Source organism: Rhinoderma darwinii, chromosome 4 (genome assembly GCF_050947455.1).
Source record: "Rhinoderma darwinii isolate aRhiDar2 chromosome 4, aRhiDar2.hap1, whole genome shotgun sequence".
Taxonomy (NCBI): domain Eukaryota; kingdom Metazoa; phylum Chordata; class Amphibia; order Anura; family Rhinodermatidae; genus Rhinoderma; species Rhinoderma darwinii.
The window spans coordinates 95,150,407-95,168,773 of NC_134690.1; the positions used below are offsets into that span (position 1 = coordinate 95,150,407).

An 18,367-nucleotide genomic window follows, 5' to 3' on the forward strand; every position below is an offset into this window, starting at 1 on the left:
AAAAAAAATGTATCACCTATTCACAGCGACCACGAGAACAAGTGTCCCGTGTCCCCCGTTTAAATGGATCGGCGGTCACGCATGCCCGCTACCGCTTCATTCATTCTCTACGAGACTGACGGAAACTGTACTCAGCTATTTCCGTCAGTCCCATAGAGAGTAAATGGAATGGTAGTGCACACGCATGACCGCCATTCCATTTAAACACCGGACACGGGACACTCGTGATCGCTGGGGGCCCCTGCCGTCAGAGATCATACATTTATCACCTATCTTGTGGATAGGTGATAAATGTTTTTGATAGGCCAACCCCTTTTACACTTTCAGCTCCATAAGGTCCGTTTTGTTCTAATTGTGTTGTCTGATTTAAAGCGGATCTGTCATCAGACTGTGCTGCCCTCGTTAAGAGCAACATAGCATAGGGACAGGTCCACTCTCATATTAGCCAAAACGGCACAAAAAAAATATTCAAAGAATACACCGGACTTATAACTAGGATTCCAGTGTATTCATAAGAGGAACACTCCCCTGCCACTCCCTACCTCTCCCTGTCCCTCACAGGGGTGATTGAAGGATGGCTGGTTAATCTCTGCATACACAGCAGCCCGTTAATTACTCTGAGGAGGCCGTGAAGAATCTTGAGTAGAGCTCCCCTCATGAATATAACCAACTACAACTATGAACACTATTAGCCGAACAGCACATTATTTTTCGTTTTGGCTAATAAGAGATCGGACTTGTCAGCACACTAACTGATTTTTTGTTTCAATAATTTATATTATAAGTAGAGCGTTAAAGTCTGAGTTTACAGAGCACTGTTTTATGCCCATGTGTGGTCAATTCTCCACTAAAATAAATATAGTCATAAAAGTCCATTTTTAAGGGGATTCTCCCATCTCAAAGCTTATTTAAAATATATATATATTACTGTAATATTGCTACAATAACCTAATTGCCCACATAAAATAATATAAAAGACCTTAGGCTTCGTTCACATCTGCGTCAGGGCATCGTTCATGGGTTCCATCGGAGCTTTCCGTCAGGGGAACCCTGACTGAAACAAACGGAAACCATAGGTTTCCGTTTGCATCACCATTGATTTCAATGGTGACGGATCTGGTGCAAATGGTTTCCGTTTGTCACCGTTGTTTAAGGGTTCCGTCGTTTTGACCGAATCAATACCGTAGTCGACTGCACTATTTATTCGGTCCAAACGACGGAACCCTTGCACAACCGGGACAAACGGAAACCATGTGTACAGGATCCATCACCATTGAAATCAATGGTGATGCGAACGGAAACCTATGCTTTCCTTTTGTTTCAGTCAGGGTTCCGTTCATGGGTTCCCCTGACGGAACCCATGAACAGAGTCCCGACACAGATGCGAACGAAGTCTTAGTTCCACAGCCGCAGCACCCTACTGCATAATTCTGTGTTCTCTCAATTTTTCGCATGAGGGGAAGGGCTTGCAGCTTGTGCCCAGATGACAACTAAGTAGTAAATGGCAATCTATAACTTCACGGATTCGCCCACGAATTATGCTAAAATTGCAGTATTACCGCAAATTGCAGGCGATGTGTTGCGGTGGAGCCATACTTTTATGTCTTTTTCTAAGAGCACGTGGACAGTGGAACTGTTTTAAGCACATTTACAACTTTAATGTTTCTGAATATTTAAGTATATACACTATAAATGTCTTATTATATGTTGTATTCACTTAATAGTTTTTCACAGTCAGGTTTGTTTGACAAGCATATCCTTTCTCGTTTATATCATTTGGTGCCACAGCACCATGGGTATAGATTCCTGCCACTAGGAGGCTGACACCAGATAGGATTAGTCTTGGCTCCACCCAGGCAGGCCATACCCTTCCCATAGACACTGGCTTAATCAGTTTTATCGTATTGCCCATACGTGGCAGACATGACCTGATACTCTGGTCTGCTGCGTTTTTAAATTTTAGTTTTAATTTATTTATTTTCTCTCGCCTTTCACTGCAGGTGTTTGTTTTCCAGCTGTACACGGTACCAGGGTCTGGTAGTCCAGCCCTAGGGCTAATCTTTTCTTAAAGGGTTCATTTATTTTTCATTAAGTGCTTCAGGCTGCTCGGCTGCTATCTGGGAAGGCAGGGGCCCCAAAGACTCAACCACAGAGTTTCAACAAATGTGGCCAGATGTGGGATCCCAGGGCCATCATGGTCGTCACCATGGTCTCTCCGTGGGATGAGTTCTCCCTCTTGTATCTCTTTCCTCCCCTTCCGCCTCTGCTGAGGGTGATCAAGAAACTGTAGAGGGACGGCATTTTCACAATCCTGGTACCACCAGACTGGCCCCACAGGGCCCTTGAAAGCTGAACTAGCCTACCAGTTCACTGGCTCAACTTGGTGTCTTCCAACCCGACCAGACCGTTTTTTCCAAGGTCCGCTATTCCACCCCACTTTACATGAGATGCGTCTAACATCGTGTCTGTAGAAGTTGAGGTTCTGAGGGCCTGTGGCCTCTCTTAGCCAGTCATCCAGATCATGTTGAAGGCCAGGAAACTCAAGCAGCCAAGGTGTACCACTGTACATGAAAAGCTTACTTCTGGGGTGAACAGCGTAGTTTCCATCCGATGGTATGTTCCACTCCTAGGATCTTGTCCTTTCTACAGTCTGGCCTTGATCTGGGTTTTGTTTTGTCTACCCTTTTGGGCAGTTTTATGCTCTGTCTATTCTTTTTTAGCGAGATATGGCCCTATGCTCTCAGGTGTAGACTTTTCCCGCAGGCGTTGGCTGATGTGGTCCGTCCATTCAAAAATTCCTTGGAGCTCTTTAGGTTGCTCCTTTTGAACCCTTGAGCAACATTTTGCTTCATCTCTTTTCCTGCAAAGTTGCCTTTCTGATTTCTGTCAATTACATTTGGAGGGTTTTGGAACTGGTTGCTCTGTCCTGCAAGTTCGTCTTTGGTTTTCTGGAATATTCCATCCTTCTGGTTGTTCCTGAAGAAACATGCAGGGGGCTGGCAGAGTGCAAGGCCACCACTGCACATTGGATCCGGTCTGTAACTTTGGAAGCCTATCAGTCCAAGGGTAAAGTTCCTCCTCTTCGGGTCCAATTCTGCTGGGGCTTTTGGTGCCTCCTGGGTGATTAGGCATCAAGCTTTCAGTTGCTTAGGTCAGCAAAGCTGCTACGTGGACTTCGTTGCACACCTTCACCAAATTTTTTCCAGATTCATTCTCTGGCCTCTTCTGAGGTCAGTTTGGGTCGCAAGGTGCTGCGGACAGCTGTGTTTTAGGCGGCTTGCATGGCTGTGCATTTTCCTTTCTTTTTCTTCCTACCCTCTAAAACTGCTTTAGGACATCCCATGGTGCTTTGTCCGCAAGTGATATAAACGATCCTGCTTTCTTGTTTTGTTGTTCCAGGCAGCAGCATCCGTTGTTCTAAATATTGGTTGGTTTTCTCCTGGGATGGTCGACATGTTGTCTGTTTTTTGTTTTCTCTTACTACTTCTGTACAAACCCATTAAGCCAGTGTGTTTGGGAAGGGTATAACCTGCCTGGGCCAAGCCGAGAATTTCACTACCTATTGTCAGCCTTCTAGTGGCAAGGGTCTATATCCATGGTGCTGTGTCCCCCAATGAATACAATGACAAAAATGACAAAAAATTTTTATTACGGTGAGTACAAAACTACTTTTTTATCGGTCATCTAATTTGGACTCGTGTCTTTTCTTTAGGCTCAATATATAATAGAGAAAACTCCTGCACTACAAGTTAAGGAAACAGTAGTAGAATACTCACGCCAGCAGTGGCCTTTATTATTTTCAAAGTTCTTTGAAGCCTCCAGATTTGCAGGTGAGATATAGCATTGCAGCTGTATCAGTTTTATAATGACTGGTTCATTGCATGATACTTTTCGTAAAGATATGGATCACAATCATGAGACATGAATCATAAGAGAGAATTTGATGTCTTTACTATTAATTATCTGCATAAATCGTGTTGTCCCATCATAATAATTTACATTATTTGTTACATACATATTCTGCAGGACCCAGTATCAGCAGAAACCACTTCATTATTGCAATAAACTGGAAAGGAGTGAGTTTCCTGGATGAGAACGAGAAAAAGCTGTTGGATCTTACCTTTCCGGAGATAACTGGTATCCTCACAAAAAGGTACAACTACCAGACATTTTATAGATTGGTTAGGTGAAAATTCACCAATCAGCAATATATGCAATGTTTTGTTTTACCAACCTATTGTGGATGAAACCATATTAGATAAAAGCCTTATTCCTGTTCCGGACAGCCCTAATGTAGCCACATTTTAGTATCTGTATTGTAGTGAACTAAACTTGGACAACCATATAACCCTATGCTGATCTTTGTTCGGTTCATTAGTACCATGAGAGGTCCGTGTGTTGTAGTTATATAATATGGACGCTAAATCACATCCCATGTTTTGTAAAAGTTAACATTTTAAATAATTACAGTGCACCCCCGGTTTTAGCAAATGTAAAAAATTAAGGGGAGAATTACAAAACTCCAGGGTCCTCCATCATTTAGAATCATTTGGCTCAGTATATATGTGGCAGTTTCCTGATAGTCTTCTTTTTCAGACTAGTCGTATAGATTCATGCAGTTTTGCTATAAGGAAAATCATCTGAATATGCTGTGACTTTCTGGTAACCTTTTCTGAGCTTCCTGGTGAGCTTGTGCTTATACACAGCAAACGATCTGAGCACATAGAGCTGCACTGTAAATCATGGGGGAAGGGACATAGCAGCAACTTGGGCCTCTAAAGTGACAGGTGGTGTGTTCCAGACTACCTCACACTTTCTTTGCCGTTTAGATTACAATGCAGCTAAGCTGTCACTCTCACTGTAGTCACTAGAGGAGCAGAGATATAAAACAGCCAATACTGAAGAAGAGAACATTGTAAGTAATTACCCATGGCATAGAGTCTTAAAGTGGTTGTCCAAACTGGACAAATGTCACGGCTATGGGGTATGTGGACCCACTTGGCCGCTCCGCCGTAGCGGAGTTGCAACTGGCCAAACAATAGTCAATAACAGTCTCTAGGACAAGAGTTTCTGGATAGATGATTTGGAAAAAACTCGGTGTGGCAGACACTAGGCGTAGTAGACACGTGGCGTAGCAGACACTTGGCACAGATAATACTTGGCACATATGACAGTTTGCACAGATGACACGCTAGACTCCGACACTAGATTACCCACTGGAACAAACACAATTATTGGATACGGGATACAAGAAACGGGAAAACAGGATACAACTAAGGGACCATTTGAAAATACTAACATGGGCAGACACAACAACGCTCAGGCAAGGAGAGGAAGGGCAGAGCACTTTTTAAAGTCCATGATTTATTAGGGATTGGCCAGGGAACTTTGCACATCCTACTTACCGGCAGCCGCGACCGCAGGACACTCTCTTCATGCCGGCGTCTCCCTCCCCAGAGACGACGGCACACGCGTCTGCAGCTTCTCCACTGAATCCTGTAGGGTGCGTGCGCTCTTTACCGTCCTTAAAGGGCCAGCGCGCGCACCCTACATGATTCAGTGGGAAGCTGCAGCCCCGTGTACCGTTCGTCTCTGGGGAGAGAGACGCTGGCATGAAAAGATTGTCCTTGAAGGCACAACAACAACAACTCTTCTCAGAATTTAGCCTTTGTCTTGCTTCTGTAACCCGGCTGTGTCAAGTCTGCTAGAGTGAAAGCTGCCCTTTATTGTGGGTCTCCGTGCTGGCTCATAGAGGGGGGGACCCTATGTGGAAAGGGTTGTCCAGATGGGACGAAAACTTAAAATATAAGTTTGAAGCCCTTAACTGTAATTCGCTTTAATAACGTTTCTTAATGTCTTCTGCTTTATTCATTAGTTACAGATCCTATTCCTACCAATCCCTCTGCTGCACACTGTGTAAAAACAGCACAGAGTGCCTACTATGGATCAATGAGTATGTTTGCAAATTTAGTGGGCATCTTACACTATCTGGCGAAAAGTATGTACACTGCTGACCATCACACCTATATAAGCTTGTTGGACATTCCATTCCTAATATAGAGTTGGATGCCCTTTTGTGGCTATAACAGCCTCCACTCTTCTGGGAGGGCTTTCCACAAGTTTTTAGAGTGCATCTAAGGGAAAGAGCATCTGTGAGGTTAGTCTCTGATGTTGGATGAGAAGGTCGTGCTTCATACCACTCCAGCTGACGCTTGACATTGTACATGGTAATCTTAGGCTTGTGTGCAGCTGCTCAATCATAGAAACCCATTTTGTGAAGCTTCCGACACACAGTTCTCGTGCTGATGTCACTTCTAGAGGCAGTTTGGAACTCTATAGTAAGTGATACAACAGAGGATAGGTGATTTTTTTGTGCCATGTGCTTCAGCACTTGGCAACTTCGCACTATAAGTATGCGTGGTCTGGCTGCTTTGTGGCCGAGCAGTTGTTACTCCTAGATGCTTCCCCTTCACAATAATAGCACTTACTGTTGTCCGGAGCAGAGCTAGCAGATTAGATATTTCACTAACTTACTTGTTGCAAAGTTGGCATCCTATGACAGTGCCACATATAAGGTCACTGAGCTCTTCAGTACGACTTATACTACTAGCGATGTTATAGTGTATGTGTGCTGAGCAGAAGCTGAACGGAGCACGGAAACAGTGTGGTGTCCACGAATTACATTCCCTCTGGTCTTTCTCTAAAAAAAAAGATGGATTAAATTTAGTTTGATTGCAGTCTACATTGGTAGCTGGATTACAAACAGGCTATTGAGATCATCTTGTCGTGTTTTCCAATGCTACTCTTGTTTGTGAAAGGATAATTGTGAGAATCAGGAGCTTAGCATTAGCAGTACTGCACCATTTGAGTCCTGCTTAAAGGAAGTTAGTGACTCCTGCTTAAAGGGGTTGTCTGAGATTTAATGACTTTGTGTTAATGCTTGTAATTTATAAATGTAAATACATTTGTAATATACTTACATTTTCCAAAGTGGCCCCGTTTCCAGATCCTGCCGTGGGAAACTTGACGGGTGACATCACTCTCTGCTCTGGCCACTTTGTGGATCTTGAATTCTTTGCCGGGTATACGACACGTCACTTGTGACATGCCGTGTATGAGCTGTTCTGCTTCACAGCCCGTAACGCGAATACACTGTCACTGCTGTTCTCGCGGTCCCTGATGTTCTCGAGAACCGATATACCGTGACGTGGTGTATATCGGCTTGTTGTGGTGTAACGCGCATGCGCGGCCCCTGCTGTTATCTCGAGAACAGCAGGGACCGCGAGAACAGCAGTGACAGCGCATGCGCGTTACGGGCTGTGAAGCAGAACAGCCCATACACGGCATGTCGCAAGTGATGTGTCGTATACCCGGCAAAGAATTCAAGATCAACAAAGCGGCAGAGCCAGAGCAGAGAGTGATGTCACCCGTCAAGTTCCCCACAGCAGGATCTGGAAACGGGGCCACTTTGGAAAATGTAAGTATATTACAAATGTATTTACATTTATAAATTACATGCATTAACACAAAGTCATTAAATCTCAGACAACCCCTTTAAGTTAAAAAGAAAAAGAAGGAATACTAACCATTATATGATATATTTCCTTAAAAATTACTATTCTGTTTCAAACTATAGTCCAAAGGGTAATATTCTCTTATTTTTCCATGCAGGCATCCATTTTTATCTCCCCCTCCCTCTACCCTGTTATGAGCTTAGGTTTGTCTGTGGCTGGATGGTAATGGAAACCAACATTTACTGGTCTGACTGCATTTGACAACTAGCAAAACAGAGACCAGCCCTTAAAAAAAAGGTTTTCAGGGCATTGTATATTGATGGATCATCAATATTCGATCAGTTGGGATCCGACTCCTGGCACTCCCGCCGATTAGCTGAGTGAAGAGGCCAAGGCAACGATCGCTGCGGCCTCTTCGTTTTTACCAGGCACAGTGGCGTGCACATTTGTACCAGCTGTGTCTGAGATTGCAGCTCAGGCCCATTTACTTGAATGGGACCGGAACTAGGCACAGCCACTGTAGAAGTGTACGGTGCTGTGTCCCTGTGAACTGTGAAGATGCGCAACGACCAACACCGCAAACCCTATTGATCTGATATTAATGACCTATCCTAATGATAAACCATCAATATGCAAGTCCCGTATAATCCCTTTGAATAAACATACACTCCCCTTAGAGTGAGAAATGTTTAATATCCTCCAAGACACACGGATATTTCATCTTAACCGAATTTTTGCATAGGGGTAGCATCAGTCCAGAACCATAATGCAGTTTTGGGTACAGAGCTCCCCATTAAAAAGTAACACTGCTTTTTGTATTTTGGCAGTGTAGCTGCTAAAATGCATTCTATACTACAATGGCAACCATGCAGTTTTTTTTGTCAGGGAAGTTTCCCTATTGTTTCCTTATGAAATAAGTTTTTGGGGGAAAACCTCGAAAAGGGCATGGTGGCTAGAGTGGACAGAGAAGGGTTGGCTTTCACTCCATCTTTTCATCAAAACAGTCTGGGGCTTGGGCTGTTTAACCCCTTAGTGGCCAGCCTATTTTTTGCCCTAATGACCAAGCTATTCTTTTCATTTTTCTATAGTCGCATTCAAAGAGCTATAACTTTTTTTGTTTTTATGTCGACATAGCTGTATTCTATGTATCAGTACGATTACGATGATACCAAATATGTATAGGTTTTTTATGTTGGGCTCAGCTGGTGAGCCCGCTCAAAACATCACCCCCACACCACGACGTGCTGTTACATCGTGGTGCTTGAACAAGTTAAAGGACCAAATTGAGAAATTGAGTAGAAACCTGAGAGGTATGAAGCATCTTATTTCATTCCCTCAAAACTGCCTTCAAGACATGAGAGGAGCTTGAGTGGGTCAACAAGGAGCGATAATCAGACCAAAGCACAGATTTCACAGATAACAGGGAACAGTTATGTTTGATATTAACCCACAGTTTAGTTTCTGAGTGATAAATTAAATCCAAAGTGCAAGTTCCTATGGACGCTCTATGATATACTGTGAAATCTGGGAGTCCCATCCCACCTGTGTGCCTAGACCTTATTAGAATGTCATGACGTAGGCGTGGAGTAGAACCCTTCCACTCAAATTCCCTAGAAAAACGTTTAAGACGTAGAAGAAAGGTTCTGGGCAAGGCTCAAAGCAGTGTACTAAAAATGTATAACAACTTAAAGAGGCTCTGTCACCACATTATAAGTGCCCTATATTGTGCATGATGTGATCGGCGCTGTAATGTAGATTACAGAAGTGTTTTTTATTTTGAAAAACGATCATTTTTGATGAGTTGTGACCTATTTTAGCTTTATGCTAATGAGTTTGTCAATGGACAACTGGGCGTATTTTACTATATGGCCAAGTGGGCATTGTGGAGAGAAGTGTATGACGCTGACCAATCAGCGTCATACACTTCTCTCCATTCATTTATACAGCACATAGCGATATAGCTATATCGCTATGTGCAGCCACATAAACACACTATAACATTACTGCAGTGTCCTGACAATGAATATACATTACCTCCAGCCAGGACGTGATGTGTATTCAGAATCATGACCACTTCTGTAGCGTCTGTGTGAGACTACAGCACAGCACAGCGAGATCTCGCTGTAAATGACAGTTTACAGTGTAATCTCGCGAGACTATGCCTGCTATGCTGTAAATCACAGAGAAGTGCAGAGAAGTGGTCAGGATTCTGAATACACATCACGTCCTGGCTGGAGGTAATGTATATTCATTGTCAGGACACTGCAGTAACGTTATAGTGTGTTTATGTGGCTGCACATAGCGATATAGCTATATCGCTATATGCAGTGTAAATGAATGGAGAGAAGTGTATGACGCTGATTGGTCAGCGTCATACACTTCTCTCCACAACGCCCACTTGGTCATATAGTAAAACACACCCAGTTGTCCATTGAGAAACTCATTAGAATAAAGCTAATATAGGTCATAACTGTCAAAAATTATCGTTTTTCAAAATAAAAAACACTGCTGTAATCTACATTACAGCGCCGATCACATCATGCACAATATAGGCCACTTATAATGTGGGGACAGAGCCTCTTTAAAAATCAATAGATCATCAGCATATAATGCAAGCTTATGTCATTTTTCCCCATTATAAATACCCCAAATAGAATCATTATCTCGAAGCGCATTCGCCAATACTTCCAAGATGTAAAGAAGGGTCGAAAATGGGCATCCCTGCCGTGTCCCATTTTTAATCCCAAAAGGATCTGACTGAAATACATTAATCCAATTGTAAGGACCATTGTAAAGAGACATTATTCTGGAAATAAATGCATCCCCCAGACCAAGACTTCGTAGGGTCGCCCCCGGGAACCCCAAACGCACTCGATCACAGGCCTTCTCAGCATCAATGGATAAAAAGCAAAAGAGGGATTCCCTGGGAGCGAGCCCGAGAAATCAGGGACATCGTTTTGATTGTATTATGTCGTGCTTCACATTCTAGTACAAACCTCACCTGTGCCGATCTATTAAGAAGGAAAAATTCAGTCTCAACCGCTAAGCTAGTATTTTGGAGTAAATCTTTGTCTATATTAATCAGGGATATCAGGTGGAAATTTCCACATACCAAAGGATCTTTGCCTGGCTGTGGCACAACTGTAATGTTTGCCAAAATGACTTGACTTGGGAAAAGGGCTAAATGGCGATACTCCATCAAACATGGAAGGGCCCAATACCGACCAAAAAACCTTATAGAATTTAAGAAAACAGGCTCGGGTCTAAAAAGAAACCTCTGTTGTGGATTGCATTTCACCTGTGCCTAGTACCATGAACCTGCCTACACCACAAGATGACAAAGCCCTTAACCGATCTTGCATCACTTTCTAACAATGAATTCAATTTAAACATCACTTAATAAAGAGAAATACATATACATGAATATGTTTTTTTTTAACACACGAGATGCATTTATTCTTACACAGTTAAGCATCCACTGAAATCATCCACCAATATTGCCAGTGTTGTAATTCAGTTGCATGTCAATTGATTTTGTGGCATGCCAACAGTGGGGAAATGAAGTGATCAGCCAAGGACCACCCTTCTTTTTTCTTGATTGATTTATTACTGTATATTTGAATATTTTATATTTATGTATTAATGGAATATCTAATTATTTATTTACAGGGCTGAAAAATCATTTGGTCAGTGCTGTGTCTTAAATACACTGAGAGGAGAGCAATTTGTTCTAACCTCACAGAACAGTGAAGAAATTGCTAAGCTGCTTCTCCACTTTTTGGATGGCCTAAAGGCGAGATCCTTGTATGCAGTAGCTCTGCAGGACAGCTCCAGATCATTGACAGACACATTGGACTCCATCAACAAAACACCAACAGGTATTAAAGTTCATGACTGATGGACTAGATCAATGAAGACTACTTCTCAGAATACAAATATTACAGACATCAGCTTTGAAGGACCATATATAATCTTAACATACATGTTGGAAACCCAACCAGATTTGCAGCGACAAATCCCAGTTTATTGCTTGTACGCCCTAGGTGAAATTCTCACCACGACGTGTATACCCCTAGAAAATATCCTGACATTCACACAAACATTCTCATTAAGTTTAATTGTCAAACGTACAGCCTACAGTTGCATGTGTCTGCCCATACGTTTGGCGGGGCTATTTCATCATCCCACCGAATGTAAACCCCAAACGCGATGTGAATTTATCCTTCGAGTCAGTAAAATTGTTATAGTGTCAAACATTGAAATGCATTGTTTGTCTGAGACCATCACAGGTCTTTATCTCTAATCTTAGATGAGCCAGACCTGTTAAGCTTTCGGAATGGGGATCTGCTTCTTCTTAACAGAAGTCCAGAACTTCAATCTGGGCCGAACTGGACCTATGCACAAAATGAAAGAACTGGAAACAGTGGTGCTGTGTCTTTGGATGCCATCTATATTGTACCAACCCTAACCAAACCTAGCTCTGAAATACTGGTAAGCAAAAAGCTTTTATAAAAGTGCACAGTGTCCTATTAAAGAATTTACATTATAGAGACAATGGCCCAAACTTATTAATATATATAAATATTTGCTGCTTTTTTTCCTCTTAAAAAATCTAGCGTATTTTGAAATATCTGCTGTCTGAAAATCTTGTTACGCCTGCTATGAGCAGTCGTATGTTTGAGCCTCAGTTTTGTGCATTGTTTTTTCTTTCTCCATTTTTCTAAATGTAGTGTAAACAACTTCTTCTGCAAAGACCATTCTTGTCACTTTTCATATTTGGAGAGAGGAGAAAAGTTGCAAAAAAATTGCGCAATTTACGCCCAAAACTGGTGTAAACTGGTTAATTTGGGCCAATGTATTCGATACTGTGTTGCTTATGTACATTGTCTTCCAGATATACATTTCTGTGCCATATGTGTACTTTGCTGTTTATTAACTAATGCATTTAATTTTTTGTATTTAGAGGATGATTGCTATGTCCCCAGAACAGCGGAAATCAGAATTAGTCGGCTCTTCATTTGATGAGTTTGGCCAACAGGAAGTAGTAAAGCCATACACATTAGAGGAATTTTCCATGCAGTATTTCAGGTACAGACATTTTAAATACAAATACAAGGACGTAGAGAAGTGTATGTGTAAAATTGACACACTTATGCAAGCAGCATTTTTCAATTTTATTTGAAAAAATCTGCTGAGAAAGAATATATTTTAAATGTTTAATGAGTATAACAAGTGAATTTTTTTAAATGTATTTGGTACTGTCCTCAGACCTCCAGACCCTGAGAGTGTTTCCAAGGCCTTTCTACAAAGATCTCGTGGTAAATCACAGCTCTGGGCTTACTCGAGGGAACCATTAAGACAGCCCCTGCTTCGGAAGGTTTGTGAAGTGGCTGATCTGCGTGATTATGCATGCCAGGCTTTTATTGATATCCTTTATTAATTAGCAGATGGATGATATGTAATAAAATGTGGTATTACACGGCTTCCATTCACATAAACTATACTTGCCAATTCTCCTGGAATGTCCAGGAAGCTCCTGAAAAAACTCACCTTTCCTTGTTCCTACAGTCCTCTTCATTCCTGGCTGCCACCGCATATAACGTCCTGATGACGACCCCAATGGTCTTTATTTAGGTCTAGTCTGGGGTCTGTATTAGTTTAAGGGGATCTGGTCTGGATTCTGTATTTATTTACATTGTGTGGTCTCGGGTCTATACTTCTTTAGGGGATTAGGTCTGTATTTATTTTGGATGTCTGGTCTGGAGTCTATTAATTTAGGAGGTCTATGTTTATTTAGAGGGTCTGGTCTGGGGTCTATATTTATTTACAAAGTCTGGTCTTGGGTATGTATTCGTTTATTAGATCTGTTTTGGGGTCCATATTTATTTAGGATGTCGGGGATATATATTTAATTTAGGGAAACTAGTCTGGGGTCTATTTATATAGTGGTCATTGTCTGGAGTCTGTGTTTATATAAGTGGTCTGGTGTCTGTATTTGTTTAGGTCTTTTTTTTATTTATTTAGGGTTTCTGGTCTGAGCCTGTATTTGTTTAGCCGGTCTGGTATGTAAACTATTTGAGTAGTGGGTACTTGGCTTAAAAACATTGGAAACACTGCTCTAGACTATCAAAAATATTACAAGGAATACTATCACTCTAGTACTTTAAACTAGCCTATGGAAAAAATGTGGGATGTAATTCATGTAGAAGTATGATGGGGTGCATGCTTGTCCTAATTACAGATACCAATAATAAACCTACAATTATTAACCTTAACATAGCCTACCTATTATGAAATACATGGGTGACTATCCATCAAAACAGTTTCGCTCCCCAGTAGAACTTACAGATCAGATATTCTCTGGCCCGGTACGTGAGGAATCTCTCAGAGATGAAATCTACTGTCAGATCTTGAAACAAATGACAGGAAATAGCAACAGGTAAACTCTGCTGTTGAATGGCCATTTTGTATATATATTTTGTATAGTGTGTTTGTTTGTTTGTTTGTTTGTTTGTTTGTTTGTTTGTTTGTTTGTTTGTTTGTTTGTTTGTGTGTATGCATACATGTATATATTCAGCAATATCTTTGGTTGATCATTTAGTCTTTGCTATATCAGTATTTTATATGTAAATAATTTTTGTCAAATGTTTGTATTTTGTCTATTAAACATTATACTAGTTAAATGGGTTGTCTGGACATGGGGCTTTTTTTCATACTGGATACGTCATCAGTATATGCTCATGGGGGTGCATGGAATCAGATGGCTCCGTACACTGCATAGTGGCCTTGCTGCAGTGCTGCAACTCTTCTCCTATTCACTTGAATAGGAGCAGATTTACAGTGCTGCAACACTACAGTACTGCAACTGCATAACTCTAGTCATCTTCTTCCAGCACGGACATTCGGTGCCCTGAGGCAGCCGAAGCAGCTGATCGGTGAGGGTCCGGGTGTCGGACCCCCAGCGATCATATACTGATGACCTATCCTGGGGATAAGTCATCAGTATGAAAAACCACCCTGTGTCCGGACATTAACAATAACCATGCTACTAAAAAATGTCTGAATTCCCAATTTCAATGTTTGCAACATATGATTTACCATTTTCTATTTCACTTTTAAAAGATAAAATTGTGTTTCTTTTTCAGTTATAGTTTAAGCAGTGGGTGGCAGCTGCTTTGGCTCTGTACCGGGCTCTTTCCACCAAGTAAAAGTTTGTTGGTCCATGTTCAGAAATTTATTGAGAATCGTCAAAGGGAACCACTATCCAAAGAGTGTAAACGAAGGATCCAAAGAGTATTACAGTAATAACAGCTAGTCTATCATATTCACTTTTGTAATGTATACACTGGAAACCATAAATATAAAATAAAAGGACAATCTCACCCTAATATCCCATATGATATTATATGAACCTCTCTCCCTACATAACAAATGAATACCTCTCAATTACCTGAAGCTGAGACCCGTATCTTATTGTTTCAGAATACTTTACTTTTATTTGCATTTTCCTAATTTTTTTCCGTAGTTAATTATTTGATGCTCTCTAAGAATAACGTGTGTTACGTATACTGTAGATATTTAACATCCTGGACATGTTACTGACTATATCTTTCTTATGGTACATAGAACTGGTCCCAGAAAACAGCCCCCTCACCAGGTAGAAGTTGAAGCCATACAACAAATGAGCACCAAGATCTACCACAAAGTGTACTTTCCAAATGAAACAGAAGAGGTATGTCACTGGAAATGACTTATAGGAGAAGGAAACTTTTCTGGGCCTGTTTTTTTCATGAAAAATAGTCCATGTAGCATACCTTCATAGTGTCTTAATTAAGGTGGATATTATTAAAATAATCCCAGTTTTCATTTTTATAAGTTTCATAACAGCCTCTTTTTAAGGGTTGTGATTTTCCTTTCCATTAAAAATCAGCTTGTTCTCAATAAAAGGTCCTTACATCCTTTTATCCTTAGGAAAAAGGGATCAAGTAAATAATAGTAATATCTATGTTATATTCCCCATTGTCATAGGCCTTTGAAGTTGGCACAAACACTAAGGTGAGAGAAGTGTGCCAGAACATCTCTAACAAGTTGCAGCTCATCTCCTGGGACGGTTTCAGCATCTTTTTAAAGATCGGAGACAAGGCAAGTCTTAAACGTTTTAGTCTAACATTTTCATTAATCACAGCTGTATATTTGACATTTGTACTGTAATTTGTACTGTAATATATATTTCTGACATAATTTCCTAGTAGTAAAAGTGTGAGTATAAGTTTTGCTTTTAATAATTAATTACAATGTATAATTGTAATAGCCTAAATAAGATGTAAATGCTAAGGAAAATACACTTCACCATGTTCTTATACACACAGTATATGAAATGTGGCTGAAGGTCTCATTCATAAATTACTGTTCATCTTAAAAGGGAACCTGTCACGTTAAAAATGCAGTCCAATCTGCGGGCAGCATGTTATAGAGCAGGCGTAGGTGAGCAGGTTGAGGTATATTTATGTAGCAAAAGATTCAGTATAATTTATTCATTTAAACCTCTCCTCATTATGAGATTAGAAGTCCAGCAGGCGATCCTACACAGTGATTGACAGCCTTCCCTGTCTGAGTGTGAATTCAGAGATGCTGTAGCTGTCAATCTTTGTTTAGGACCACCCACTGGACTCCTAAGCCTAGAAAGTGTAGAGGTTTAAATAAATAATTTACAAGTTATACTGAATCTTTTGCTACAAATATATCAATCTGCTCAGCTCCTCCTGCCCTATAACATGTTGCTCGAACATTTTTTTGCATTTTTAACTTGACAGTTTCCCTTTAACCCCTTGGTGACATGTCACGTACTATTACGTTGCTGTCGCCAAGGTCTTAAGGCAAACCAACGTAATAGTACACGATGATGATGGTGCGGGCTCAGAAGCTGAGCTTGCACCATCGCCAGCGGGTGTGTCGGCTGTATTGCAGCTGACACCCTGCTCCATGGCCAGGACAGGAGCTAGTCTTCGATCCGGCCGATTAACCCCTAAAATGCAGTGCTCAAAAGCGAGCGCTACATCTATGGGGTTTTACCAGCAGATTGGAACCCAGCGATGTAATCGAGAGTTTCCGATGACTACTCCGGCCGACCTAACAATGGCCTCCTGTATGCCAAGTAAGGAAGCCTGTTAGGTCTCACTCGGAGGCGGGGTCTAAAATACCAGAAGCTGAGCCTGCGACATCAGCCACCGGTGTCAGCGGTATGTTGCAGCTGACACCGTGCTGTAATGGCAGGGAACGGATTTGGCCCCGATCCCTGCCATTAACCCCATAGATGCGACGATCAAAAGCAATCGCGGCATCTTAGTGTTTTTTTAGCCAATCGACATCGCTGCGATGCGCAGCGTTGCCGATGGCTGCTATGGCACCCGGAGGCCTAACAATGGCCTCCTGGTCTGCCATGTATGGAAGCCAATTAGGACCCGTCCGGAGGCTTGGCCTAATAGGCTTGCCGTCAGTGAATAACTGACAGCTCTAATGCATTGCACTATGTGGGTAGTGCAATGTATTAGAGTAAAGATCAGAAGTGCAAGCCTTCAAGTCCCCTAGTGGGGAAAAAAAGTTAATAACAATGTTGAATAAAAGTGTAAAAATAAAAGTTCCAAGTTAAAAAAACAAACAACCACTGCCTTTTTTTCTATAGTAAGTCTTTTATTATAGGAAAACGAATGACATGAAATGAAAACGTTAAAAAAAAAGTACATATATTGTAAAACTATAATGTTATTTTTCCCGCACGGTGAACACCGCAATATTTTTTTTATAAAAAACAATGCCAGAATCGCAATTTTTTTGTCACCACTCCTCACAAAACATAGAATAAAAAGTGATCAAATTGTCGCATTTACCCCAAAACAGTACCAATAAAAACTAAAACCCATCCTGCAAAAAAACAAGCCCTTAGGCCTCATGCACACGACCGTAAAAACACCCGTTATTGCGGGTCGTAATTACGACCCGCAATAACGGGCGCATAGGCTTCTGTTAGCCACGGGTACCTACCCGTTTTCTCACGGGAAGGTGCCCGTGCCGTTAAAAAAATAGAACATGTTCTATTTTTTCATTTTACGGGCCGTGCTCCTATACTTTATAATGGGAGTCGTAATTACGAGCACGGTCGTGTGCATGAGGCCTTACACAGCTTTTTTTTATGAAAAATAAAAAAGTTATGGCTCTAAGAATATGGTGATACAAAAAATGTATTATTTTTAAAAAAAAGTGCAAATGCTGTAAAACATAAAAAAAACGATATACATATGGTATCACCGTAATCGTATCGACCCGCAGAATAAAGTAAAATGTCATTTATAGCGCACGCTGAACACTGTAAAAAAAAAAAATAGAATAGAAAACGTTGTCAGAATTGCTGGTTTTTGGTCACCTTGCTTGACAAAAAATGGAAGAAAAAGTGATAAAAAAAATCGTACCCCAAAATGGTACCAATGAAAACTACAGATTGTCCCGTAACAAATAAGCCCTCACACGGCTCCAGTGGAGGAAAATTAAAAAAGTTCTGGCTCTCAGAATATGGCGATGCAAAATGTGAAGAGTGTTCCAAAAGTGGATAAGATCGGGCACAGGCCACATATCTATGAATTATTATTTATTTACTGCATTATTATACCCTCTTATTATGCCCTGATGTACTCCACACAGCTTACATATACCGTGATGTACTCCGCACAGCTTACATATACCCTGATGCACTCTGCACAGCTTACATATGCCCTGATGTACTCTGCACAGCTTACATATGTGGCATCGCCATACTTGGGAGAACCCGCTTAACATTTTATGACGTATTTGTCTGCAGT

General features: G+C 41.2%; 1 protein-coding gene across 1 annotated transcript in view; it reads left to right on the forward strand.

Moving 5' to 3' along the window:
* The window catches only part of MYO7B (myosin VIIB), a 166,389-nt gene that overhangs the window by 136,935 nt on the left and 11,087 nt on the right, over nt 1–18,367 (forward strand). Inside the window, exons 31-40 of the mRNA XM_075863636.1 lie at nt 3,713–3,830; nt 4,027–4,153; nt 11,184–11,392; nt 11,824–12,005; nt 12,478–12,602; nt 12,783–12,944; nt 13,795–13,953; nt 14,660–14,815; nt 15,141–15,246; nt 15,543–15,656. Coding sequence (XP_075719751.1) covers nt 3,713–3,830; nt 4,027–4,153; nt 11,184–11,392; nt 11,824–12,005; nt 12,478–12,602; nt 12,783–12,944; nt 13,795–13,953; nt 14,660–14,815; nt 15,141–15,246; nt 15,543–15,656 — 1,458 coding nt within the window. The remainder of the gene's footprint in view (nt 1–3,712; nt 3,831–4,026; nt 4,154–11,183; nt 11,393–11,823; nt 12,006–12,477; nt 12,603–12,782; nt 12,945–13,794; nt 13,954–14,659; nt 14,816–15,140; nt 15,247–15,542; nt 15,657–18,367) is intronic.